General features: G+C 39.1%; 1 protein-coding gene across 2 annotated transcripts in view; it reads right to left on the bottom strand.

The window, feature by feature from the left end:
- Window positions 1-1388: 1388 nt before the first annotated feature.
- The window catches only part of TBC1D30 (TBC1 domain family member 30), a 69785-nt gene continuing 58861 nt past the window's right edge, over window positions 1389-12312 (bottom strand). Inside the window, exons 9-13 of one of the 2 annotated variants that reach the window (XM_019514667.1) lie at window positions 8485-8597; window positions 7616-7755; window positions 5530-5736; window positions 5258-5314; window positions 1389-4009 (exon numbers count right to left, since the gene is read on the bottom strand). In XM_019514667.1, coding sequence (XP_019370212.1) covers window positions 3228-4009; window positions 5258-5314; window positions 5530-5736; window positions 7616-7755; window positions 8485-8597 — 1299 coding nt within the window. In that variant the 3' untranslated portion in view covers window positions 1389-3227. The remainder of the gene's footprint in view (window positions 4010-5257; window positions 5315-5529; window positions 5737-7615; window positions 7756-8484; window positions 8598-12312) is intronic. The other variant, XM_019514668.1, reaches the window with a different exon arrangement.

The raw sequence follows: 12312 nt of genomic DNA, 5'->3' as shown, positions 1-12312 counted from the left end.
TGTTGTGGTGAAGGCCTCTGGGAGATGATAAACTACTAATAAGTAGGGAATGGCTGAGCATGACTTCTTCTGGAGGATGTGGTTGCCTCCCTGACATGATCAAAACGGTCTTTTAGAATGATAAGCATTTAAAACTGACTGCGATTAGGAGTGTGCAAAGTGGGCTGTTGTGGTTTGTATTTAGTTTAATATTATTTGAGCATGTTAGGCATGGTTGGAGCATGCCTACTGGATTTGATCTCTCAGGACTTAGGCATAGCTATGCATACTTCTGGACCCTCAGAAAGCTTAGGCAGGCATCTAGGGAACTTTAAGGTCAAAAAAGGGAAGTGCTAGTGAATTCAGACAGCTAGACAGTCACTGAGCAGAGGTGTTTTGGGCCATAGCTTTGGATATGGACACCTGAAATCTGCTCAAGTCCTATTTTAGATACTGAAATCCTTTATTTGGATCCAGCCTTTAGTTTGGTGAAAGAAAGCATCACTATGAGGCAACCTTATGGAATATGAAAGCGTTTCAATACTACATACAATTCCTATGTATAAAGAAGAAGGGACATTAACTGAATTCTGGAGCTGCTCCATTTCCACAGAATTAGTATCTTACAGTTAGGTTACTTCCATGTTGATCCTCTCTGTGGCTGCCTCTGTACAACCAGGCCCCTGCAATTGGCAAGCCTCCTGCAGATATCAAGCAGCCAGAGTTGTTCATATGGATGCCTCCTGCCGGCACAAATCCCAGGATTCACAGAAACATGAACCATCCCTCAAAAAACAGCCGCATTCCAGAGTCTTCTCTCTCAAAGTTTCCTACATCTAATCCCTGATCAGAAAGACAAATTATGGAATTTCTCTACCTCTGTATTTCTCTTTAGGACAAACTGATACTTACATCTTATGGCATTACTCTAGGGGCCAGTCAGTAGAGTTTAGGGATACAGCTGCAAAGGTTTGTTGAGTAACTGAAGAGCTGAGGTGCTCCTGATAGTGGCTCCAGGAGGTACAGATGGAAATGAGGAATCTGGGTGTCAAGATTCGATGCAGAACATTCCATGCTGCAACCATGCTAAATGTATTCCATTATTTTGATTATTCACAGTTTTCAGACCAAAAGGGGAAAAATGCAGGCACCCCCAAGCATGCTTTACCAAACACAGATTAGGTATGAATTTCTAGTATCATCTTCCCTATGGGGTATCTATTATTCTTTCAAGACTACCATTTCTATAGAGCTGATCAACTTTTTGTTATTAAATCAAATTAATGTATGCTGAAAAGGCAAACAAACACATGCCATCTTATTATTTGGCTTCAGAACATCCGTCCTTTTATTTTTACCAGCTCACTATACAGATGTACAGTACACTGATACTGAGTAAGAGCTGGGAGTTTGATTCACAGTAATAATTTTATTTTCAAGGAAGTGTATTCAACTTAAACCAAGAATGAAACAATTTCCTAATACAGTCCTTGGCCAGTGACCAAATTCTACATTTTTTCCCCCCATTTATTCATCCTTTTTGGTAATCACTGGTGATGACACCACTTAGCCCTGAAAAATGAGGCAGGGGCAAGCACTGAGTTGTTTAAAATTTATAATAAACATATTTGTGATACCCATACACTTACAGAAAGTACAAGAACAAGATAAAATTATTCTCCAACAACAGGGCATGTCGTATAGCCTATATAAATTTATGGTGTACAGTAATACCTTCTAGCACATCCTCTATACATCATGGCACACGGTAATAAACAGACAATGATCCATTAAGGTTTACATTTTACAAAGAATTTAGGAAGAGAAAATGCTACCTATAGTGAGCCAATTCACTGCTGCATTACTCCAGGTGCACATGAGTGTAACAGAAGTAACAAGGTGCTGAATCAGGGCCAATGTCTAATGTGCCTGAGTTAACGTTATAAAAAGTAACCTGAATGCAACCTGAAGTTAAACTCTCTCTAGTTTTTTGCAGTTAATTTTTGTCTGTATTAATATAAAGTAACCCAGTGATATCTGGCTCAAGGAATTTACAAGCTCCCAAACAAATGAACAAACAGGAAACAGAGGCATCACACTCTCAGAACTGGAGAATAAAGTTGTCAGGAGCAACTGACAAAAAGGATTAGAATAGAAATAGGAATCTGGTATTTAATTTAGCCAGCGTTACTAGCACCGATTCACATATAGGCTCTCCATGTACTACAGGCCTAATTCAGTCCATTTTAGTCAACTGGATTGGATTAATTAATTTAGAAAAATATTGTGCTGCAATTAAATAAAAAATAAGATTCTAAATCACATTCAGAAATAGGCTTAAGCTCCTCAACCACATAAAAACTTTTCAAAATTTTATCCACCATCAAGTTGTTTACCATTATATTTGGTTTACCAGAAAAATACAGACTGCTAGAGTCTATAGATTCTGACTACAGATTCTGGAGTCAAGAGGTTTACCACAGTAAATGGAGAAATACATACATGTATCTAAATCCTACCACTCTGTAACTCTGCAGGTTTTGTGTAGTAGGAAATCAGCCAACTGCAACCTCAGGAAAGAGGTGAATGCTTTTCTTGTTATCTTGCCATAGCTGACTAGCTTCTGACCTAAACTTACAAGAAATAACAGCAACAGAGAAGACCAGCCACAGGAAGGGAAACAGTAAATGTCACTGAAGATAGAAGTACCAGCCAGCTGGTCCATTCAATTAGTGTTTCTGATCTCTGTGTTCAGTAGATGCCTTTGATTTCTAGGTTTGCCTGTGTTTTTGTTGCTTAATTGCGGCTCCTCTAGCTAGCTAATAGAACCACACTGATGAGATTTAAAGGGCAGCTCTGCTCACAAAATACTTTGTGGATGGGGGTTGGTACATAAGGCTGTCCTTGGGGCTTTGACATAGACATGGGCTCTCTCAGAAGTTGGGAGAAGGCAGCAGACAGCTTTTAAACACAACTTCAATTTAAAAGAGTGTACTTTACACTAGAAATCAATGTTTATTTATTTTACCACAGAACCATTAGAACCTATTTGTGTGCCACAGTACACCTTCACTAGTCCACACAATCCAGGGGCAGAGCTTTCAAGGCAGCGTAGTCATATGTCCATTATCTGCTTTTGTCCCCATTGCTTCATTTAAATAATTGTACTATTTAGAAAGTCTTTTGGACACGTTTACAAATAGTAATACAATTTTTTTCCCCCGGAACTATAAAGTGCTGGTGATTCATCATCGTTTCTTTGTCCCACTGTTGCTATTGGTGGACTTGTTAAAACTCCTGCTCATTTGTGGGAAATGTACAGTTGGGGTTCTTTCGGTTGGGCCATACAACCCTAAATTTCTGGCTGCAGTCGACTTTCGAAGAGGTTTGACACTAGGGAAAGGGCTAAAGACTTGCGATTTAGGATTGCTGGCTTGGGGAGTTTTAGCCGATGTCCCACTGTCACTGGATGAACTAGATGACTGTGACATGTTTGTTTGGCAGGACTGACTGGACACTGGCTCAGCATCAGTTTTGCTGTCAGAGGCAAGCTCTAATGCCTCCAATTTTAGCTGAACTGCTAACAGATTTGCATTGGTGTCCTCAGAAACTGGCTCAGCCGACTGTCCATCAGCTTGCCGAGTAGTCCTGCCATCGAGCTCACTTCCCTCTCCTTCTTCAAAATCAGAACGTTTTGGAGTCTCCTCTTTTGCACCAGGACTATTTGTTTTACAGGCTTCGCTCTGCTCTTCTATTAATCCAATGGTATCCCCATAGCCCAGCTGGCCTTTGGCTCTAGCTATGTTTTTGCGATGCACTCGGATATGAGTGCGCCAGGGAGAGTTGAGTTTTGTTTTAAGGTCTTCATGGGGAATGGGTGACATTTTGCCTGCTGCATGGCTTGGAATGTGAATGACTGCATTCTTGGCAGATCTGTTATTTGGTTTCATCTTCTTTCCTAGAAGAAGATGGTTTATCACTGGCGAATGATTTACCTGAGAGGGGAGAAGACTGGTAACTGGCCCTTTGTCTGAAAGAAAAAGTTTAAAAAAAAAGAAGTTATGTGCTATTATAAATAAATGTTTACCCCAGTGATCCAAGATCAAAGACAGCCTTGATACTGTTCTTTGTTGTGTTGTGAAGACTTGTAGGACTGTGCCCAGTAAAAACTGAATTCCCCTTACACTATGCTGCATCTTCAAGCATGGCAAAAGCTTTCCTTTGCCTACCTTCTATTGCTAATCCACTGACTACTGTTTAAGTGAGGCACATCTACAAACTGGCTACATTGTTTCTGGAATTGCAGTAGTTAAGGTGTCAGCTCATGTGACACTGGACAATGATGAAATGTAAATACAAAGATGATTTTGCTTTATAGTGTTTAAAATTGAACACATCCCTGCATATGGGTTTTTACCATTAACGGGTATATGCTCCACAAGTGAAAGACTAATGTTAATCTTGGCCTCAGAAATGGACCCTTCTGTTTCATCCCTCCTTCAGTAGTGAGAGGAAATTCAGTCTCTACTTAAGGACAGTCACACAGGCCTTTCTGTAAGCAAACAGTCAGAAGATACGCCAATTTATTTTTAACAGATGTCTCTCCACACTGGATGGAAACCAGGGCAAACTACCTTGTTCTGTCAGAATTCCCAATTGTTCCCGAGTGACAGACACAGATTTATGGGACAGTTTATCTAAATCAAACTGATCATGATTAGTAAAGTCAGAAAAGGTTGGGCAATCCTTGGAAATGAACATCTTTGGCCAGTGCTTCCATTCAAATGCTGAACTGTTTCAATGCAAGTCGCTGCTCCTCCAATTCATATGAATCTAGTATCTGTTAAAAGTGCTGAACAAACTGCTGTGGGGACTAAAATCTTCTCTGGATAGGACTGATTTATCACCAGTAGAAGTAAAACTTCCTTGTCCTGATCCATTAATATGCTTTCACTATCACTTGTGAAGATCCAAACCTAACAGTGAAAAGGGATTCATTCCTCCATGTACTAAAGATCAAATCCAGCCTAGAAAGAAGAGTCAGCTTAGCTACAATTGATTCTTTGTAAAGACTTCAGTTCGTTTAAATGGACATGCCTCCACTAAAGCCAACGGAACCATTCAATGTATAAAGTCTGTCCCTTGGTTTTAAAGGCTTATTTTTCACTTCTTAAATGCTTAGTCAAGTCCAAATGATCAAGTCCAAGGATGCCATGGATTATAACTTGTTAGCAAAAAGAAAGCAACACACCCAAGTACCAAAGATATCTGTAAATACCATTATTCAGCTGGTCCCCGGGACCTAATAAGATCCCAGGGTCATCATCTTCATGTCCTGATGAAAGAAAAACAAAACCATCATCTTCTTATTTACCATTTGAGTGAAGCTGGACCTGCTTCATTGCTAGTGTTTTGCAAGTTAATTTATTTTCTTTTGTTCTCTCTTTGTCTATGATAATTTAAATATAAAAGGACATAATTTTCATTTCTTTTCTGATAGTGAAGCTGGCTTTCAAAAGTATGTTGGTAAAGCATATTCTACTCTATTACCTGCTCTGATATACACCTGATGAACCTGCTGTTGCTGCTTCTTCTTTATTCGAGAATACTGTCTCTTTAATGCGTTGATGTCAGTGGTCATACGCTCCATCATCATACTGTTAAAAGCAGCATGATATTCACTTCGACAAGAGTCTATTGCTCCTGGACTTAGCTCAGCAATGTTACTGCAGCCCAGATTCTGTTCTTCATTGTGGTCTGTACATGGTGGGATAAAATGAAAATCAAGAACAAGTATCACTTCAGACATGCTTAAGCATTAATCAAAGAAATGCTTAAGGAAATTACAAGCCAAAGTTCTGTTCTCTTATTTTAATTGTAGTGTGTAATAAAAACAGGTATCATAATAACAGTCTAAAATATTTAACATGGTTGTATAATAAATACCTAAGTATTTAGTACAGCCTCCACAGTAAGACTCAAATTGGTAACCTTCTGGAATCACTACTCAGTTTAAAAAAAATAAGAAGGTACAGACCTCTTTCTGCAATAAACCTTGTAAAGCTACAACATTGATGGTATCTATCTGGAAAGGTTTAGCATTTATGAATTCTGCTTCTGTACAGGGGTCTGGACTAAATGACCCTTGCACTTGCCTCCAACCCTATGATTCTGACTTACTCAGTTGTGTAAAAAAAATACAGCTCAGTTAGTCACTGAAATGGGTATTTCACATAATTAACTATTAAATAAAACTCTCAGTCGTAAAGTCATTAGAAACTGCAGTTACCAAACCATGATCTGTGATATGAATGTCACAGTCACTTGGATAGACCAGTTATTTGGTTACATGACTGGCCATCTGATGATGTGCAGCAAGAAGGGGAGGAAAAGCAGCAGCCTGAGAAGAACAAAGCAGCTCAGAGCAGCAGAAGGGGCATGTGTGGGGGAAGTTAGATAAGCAGGTGGCTACAGAAAATGAGTGATCAAAGAGCCACAGAGCAACAGGAGCAGTGTGCATTATTTTCACAGCTGCTCTTGATGTACTGCTAAAATGGCATATCAGGGTTCAAGGGCTAATTTTTTTCATGTCATGTTTGCTTATATTAGGCCTGATTTGCAATAACAGTTTAACATTCTGAATAAATATCAGCTTGAAGCAGCAGGCAGAAATTTACAGTCCTCCAAAAAAGAGAAAGAGAAAACATCAAGCAGAGCACTCTAGAACACATATCACAGCAAAACAACAGTAAGCATGATGAAATGAATCTGTTAAAAACCACTGTTATGACTGCATAACTTGTAGCTATTCTATCTGTTGACAGAGGTAAGTAAGAATCAATCAAATATTGGTGTTACCCCTAAAAATGGTCAATTGTCCCTGACTACACAACCAAGAAAAGTACAATGTAAATGACAACAAATCTTCAAAAGCAACGCATCTTTAAGATAGCTGTTTAAGAAGAATCTTCTACCAGGCATCACAAACAGCAGACTCTAAACCATGATATTTTACATATACTATTATTGGAATAAAAAAAAAAAAAAAAAAAAAGATAGGTTTCTAAAGTGCATTTAAATTTGCTGACAAGGCTTGGATTTGTAATGCTGAGCTAAATTGGATTCAGAAGTGGAGGGATATTTGAAAATGTAAATACACTCCAAAACATCAAACTGTTGTCCACAGAATTAGATATACACAGAATACAGAGTGATAAGTAATATATACAGTGATGAGTAAATGTTTAACTAGAATCTGCAGAATTAATTTGTGTTTTTACCACTTATAGATACCAATATCATCTAAACATTTTCTAACAAAAACCAAGGTCATCAGTGTTAAATGCATCTGTCCATAAATATTATTTTTATCTGTATTGAACTGTATTTTGGGGTTTTTCTTTTAAATGGCGGTCAGAATCTTTATCTTCCACTATCCTTTAACGTACATACACAAGCATTCAATACAGTTTAAGAGACAATGTATTCAAGGATTGTATGCCAAGTTATGATAGTTGCACAAAGTTCTTCACCTGAAATTCACACTATGGCTTCAATAATTCCAAGGAAACTGCAAAAGATTCAAGCTTGCAAACAGTTAATGCCATCATTCAAAATGAGCTGATGTTGCATTTACCTTTGATTTGTTTTTGGTACTTCTGCAGCTCTGGTGCCAAGAGCCCACTGAACGGTCCAAGGCAGCCGACAGCACTGGCAATGGAATCTTCATCTTCTAGGTCATTCTCTTCATCACTGTCTCTAGTTCTGCTCAGCCTCCTGTCACGCAGGAACGCATGGAAAAGAAAGCAGTTCTGAAGCACGCAACTAACTCCTCATAACAAAATAGTTTTATCCTCTTCAGATGCAGAATGGAAGGTGCCAGTGCCTTTGTTTTTCAGCTGTATACATATAGTCTAAGCGTTGCTACATCAGAGGTCAGCAATGTTTCTGGATAGTGTGCCAGAAACACCTTCAATCTCGACTTGCAAGATGTTGGCGTGCCAAGGTGAACAGCAGGGGAGCTATGTGGGGCCCAGTCCTTGTTGTAGCAGTGCAGCCTCTGCCTCTTCCCTGCCATCGGCCCTGAGGCACATGTGCAGTGGCTGCCAGCAATGAGCAAGGCCAGGGCTCTGCAGATCCCCATGCAGCGACTTCCAGGCTCCTGGATACCTGCCACAGCCAGCCTGGGCTCTGGGCCCAGCACAGAGCCCGGGATGCTCACAAAAGGCTGCAGGGAGGCTACAAGCAGCTGCACTGGGATCCTCAGAGCTCTAGCCTGGCTCATTGCCGGTGGTGGGTTCACACACACCTCAAGGTGGATGGTGGGGAAGGGGCTGGGGCTGCACGGCCACAACAAAGCCCTTGTGCTTCCCCTGCCCTGAGGCTTACGTGCCAAGCAAAATGCTGCTGTGCGCCATGGTTTGGCACATATGCCGGGGATTGCCTACCCCTGGGCTACAGGTAATAAGGGAAATGAGAGATGTTCTGGATTGATTCTAGACTTACCCTGAAACAGAAGTTGATTTTACTGTTGCAGGAAAAGGAGTAATATTGTATGTATATTTCTCCCTTAATTCTGCCAGTTGCGGGAAAGGAAACTGGGCCATGGAATAAACAGTCTATGGAAAGAGAATACATATTTTAAATCTTGTACATTTAAGGAATATCCCCATTACAAATTACATCATTGCACAGATTTTCGTAGGCTTGAAGGATTAAACATTGAACCTTCACATATACACAAAGAAAATGTGATAGGTTTACTTTCACAATGCAATCAGTATTTCCTGTAGGAAAAACAACAAACGCTTCAATAGAAAAATACATGGTCCAGAGCAAAAGTAAACATAATGAGTAACCTGAGACATCATGTATGCACACCTATCCGTACAATCGCTTATGCGTCTCAAAGAAATACCCGATGTGAATGGAGGATATTTTGAAAAATACAATCCATAAAATTACTGTTTGTGGCAAGGCTGTTTACTTTCTCTAATACCAGAATGTAAAGCTTTTTCTAGGCAGACAAGGTTCTTTGGGTGAATCTGATTTCTTTCATTTAACTAACTTCAAGCTTTTTGTGTAAACCCACTCCATGCCAGCACCTAACAAATATCCAAAGTACTAATTTATATGAGAATTACTGAATTCATAGCAGTGGAGAGTTGAAGGGCCGAGGAGAAGAGAAAGGAGAAATCAGACAAAATAGTTTGCGGGCTATACACTCTGCAAGAGCTATCTGGCCCAGGTCTATAGCACCTCTGGGCCACACCCTACCGCAGACATAATGTAGCTACACTGAAACCATGCTGACCATGCACCAGTAACCTTGCTACCCCAGGTGTGCTTACTGGCACATGACCAGTTCCACTCCAAGACAATTCCCTGCTCCAGGGAATAGTGGGCAAAGAATGGAAAGCACAGCCCAGAGGCAGGGTACCTATGCCCTGAGTGTTTCTGCATTACAAACATTTATCACATAACCACAAACTTTTAAGGAAAGTGTAACAGATAAATACAACAAACTATAAAATAGATCTATAATTTTTAACCCTAGGAGAACAACAAAAGATTGGAAAACAAAACTTATACAGGTTGCCCACGGTAGTCATTTCATTTGTAAAGAAAACTGCCCATTACTTGCAGAGAAAAGAATTGAAAAGCTGAACAACCATATAGTTCAAGGCTCATCTTTCTTTGTATTTTCTCCGTGTGCCTCAGTGACCCAAGCTTCTAAATTTCTAGGGGTGAAATTCTCTCCCTACTGAAGTTAGTAACAACATAAGTCAACATTTTGCTACATGTAACTTTAAAAGATTCTACTTTTAGGAAGCCATTATCAGGTTTTCTGTGGCCTTCCAGTACTTCCCTGAGTACCCAACAAAGCACTGACTCCATCTCAAATACTATGGGGGTAGACCCCTAGCTGTTGTAAACTGTCACAGGCCTACTGATGTCAATGGTGTTATGACTGTGAGGATCTGTCTTCAATGAGGAAACCCCAGCACTCCCTTACCACAGAAACTACAGCCAGACAGGAAGGTCTTTGGCAGAGAATATTTATATGCATCCAGGCAAATTGTGACCAGCTATCTTACCAATGGGACAAAACACTTCTCAAAATTGTCAACAACGGTACACTGAAGTTGAGTCTGGTAGTTCTAGAAGACAGGGTAGATTTGCATCTTAGACTAAATCAGAGCAGTATCCAGGTAGGGCCTGAAAGAACATAGATTTTTGAACAATCTAAAAATAATTCCACCTTCAAAGGCAAATGCTTTTTAAGGTTGACAACAGAAGATGCTTGTATGGTGGACTGACTAAAAATTAGAAGTTATAATCTTTGAGGTAACTGATCCTGCTGGATGCTAAACAAGATGCTGAACATATTCCACTTAAAGATTTATTGATAGTGATTTGATTGGCATGGAAAGAGAGTACTATATACAACTGAAACCCAAGTTATCTAACAGGCTAGAAGTATCCTACACATCATCAGCTTAATAAAAATATTACTACAATTAAAATAATCCAGTCAGCACTATTGTTTTTAGACAAAAGTAAACCCCTTCACTGTGTGAAATCCAATCATGGCAACATTTAACACCTGAAATGAAAGGGACACATAATAGTGAAATAGACTTGATTGAATTTTTTTTTTTTAGCTCAAGCAGAGATAAAACTGGTAAGTGTATACTGATAAATCATTTTCTCATTAACAGTATTTGTGACACAGATGCTTATTCGCATCAACATGTTATTTTTACTACAGTGCTACTGCTCATCTGTAATCACTGAATATAGCAGCATATGGTTTGTTTGTTTGTTTAATGTTGTATAATTGTTCAAGACTTTCACGTCATTGAGACACTCCATCAGAAATCAGTGCCAAAGATAAAAAAATTCTGAATGAAAGACCAAGTGTTTTTAAAAGTGCAACTTTTACCCTGTTGAAACTAAATGGTTTCTCAAGTCCAAGAACTTTGAAACTTCTTATTAGTTGTGACTAGAAACTTTAGTTTGCATGTTTTTCCTGTGGTATAGTCTGTGACATTCTGATTTAAAGGCAAAATGGTCTCAATTAGGATAAAAGGAAATCAACATAGTTTCTAAATAGCCTGTTCATAAGCAAAATTTGGTCTAGGTTTAATGCACTAAAAATTATCATAAAAATGGATTAATATTAGTCTTTCTTGACAGAAGAGAAAAAATCATGGTCAGATGCAGTGATGCAAGCAATTAGAAGCAGAAGAAACATTCATGGCTGAATTAGACAAAAGGGCTGTTACACAGATGGCAGTTTTTTGTATTAAGAATTTTTATATCTTGAGGTATGTGCATGGCCCCAAGGTCAGGAGCATGCCCCAAAAATCTCACAGCATGAAACAAAGTTTTTCCACTAGATGAAACTATACAAAACTTCTACAACTATGAAAAGGAAATGTTATTTGAGCCCCACTGATACTTCTCTAGTCTATCAGCCTAAGAAATGTTATGATCAATATGTCGATCTGTTTCTATTTGATCACCTTTATACCTTCCTGGTTTTTTGTGACATTGTTCAATCCCCTTTACCCTAGAGAAAGAAATTTAGGCATGTCTGGAATCCATTTATACTCTGTTTGTCAATAGCCTTCCTGGGTAACTTATTCCATATGCTTGTTACCTACTACAGGAAACAGTTATGTTTGACTTCTCCATTCACTTGTTTCCAAAGTTTTAGATACCACTTGTAACTTTCACACACATTGTGGTCTTTCCCAGATTCTGAGAAACTTTTTCATTCAGCATCTATATTCAGTTATTCAGAATGAGCACTTAATTACATTTTAGCTTAATTACTCATACTTTTAGGGCCATGGAACTTCAATTTTTCATCTGCCGGTCAAGAGACATATGGCAAAACCTTCCATTTACCATGATGGAGCTGACAAGTTACACCACCTAGAGGTGGACCCTTCTTAAAGCCTCCAAATCCTTCAGAATCTGGGTGTATTGTTTGTAGTTATGATGGTGACACTTCTGGATTGTATTAATAGCCTTGCATCATGTCATAACACCTCATTTATGACCTGTTTATAAAATCTTGGGCAATGCAGTGATTATGGGTAAAAGTAAAAATCTCTCTCTAATCCACTTTTATAGGGCTTCACCAACTCTGTGTACATACTATGTAAAAAATAAGTTGCAAAAGTCTCCACACTGTCAGGAAAGCACCATGGAGAGGGGGAGTACATGGAAAAAAACAGCAATTTTGCAAATAAGCTTACTGGTAGTACACACAATAGCACTTGCCCCATTGGTTGATGGCTTTCCTTTCCCTCCCCCCCCCCC

The sequence above is a fragment of the Gavialis gangeticus genome, unplaced genomic scaffold (genome assembly GCF_001723915.1).
Source record: "Gavialis gangeticus isolate Ggan-Ray unplaced genomic scaffold, GavGan_comp1, whole genome shotgun sequence".
NCBI lineage: Eukaryota > Metazoa > Chordata > Crocodylia > Gavialidae > Gavialis > Gavialis gangeticus.
Note: the sequence above shows the minus strand (reverse complement) of the source record. Positions and strands in the feature narration are given on the sequence as shown.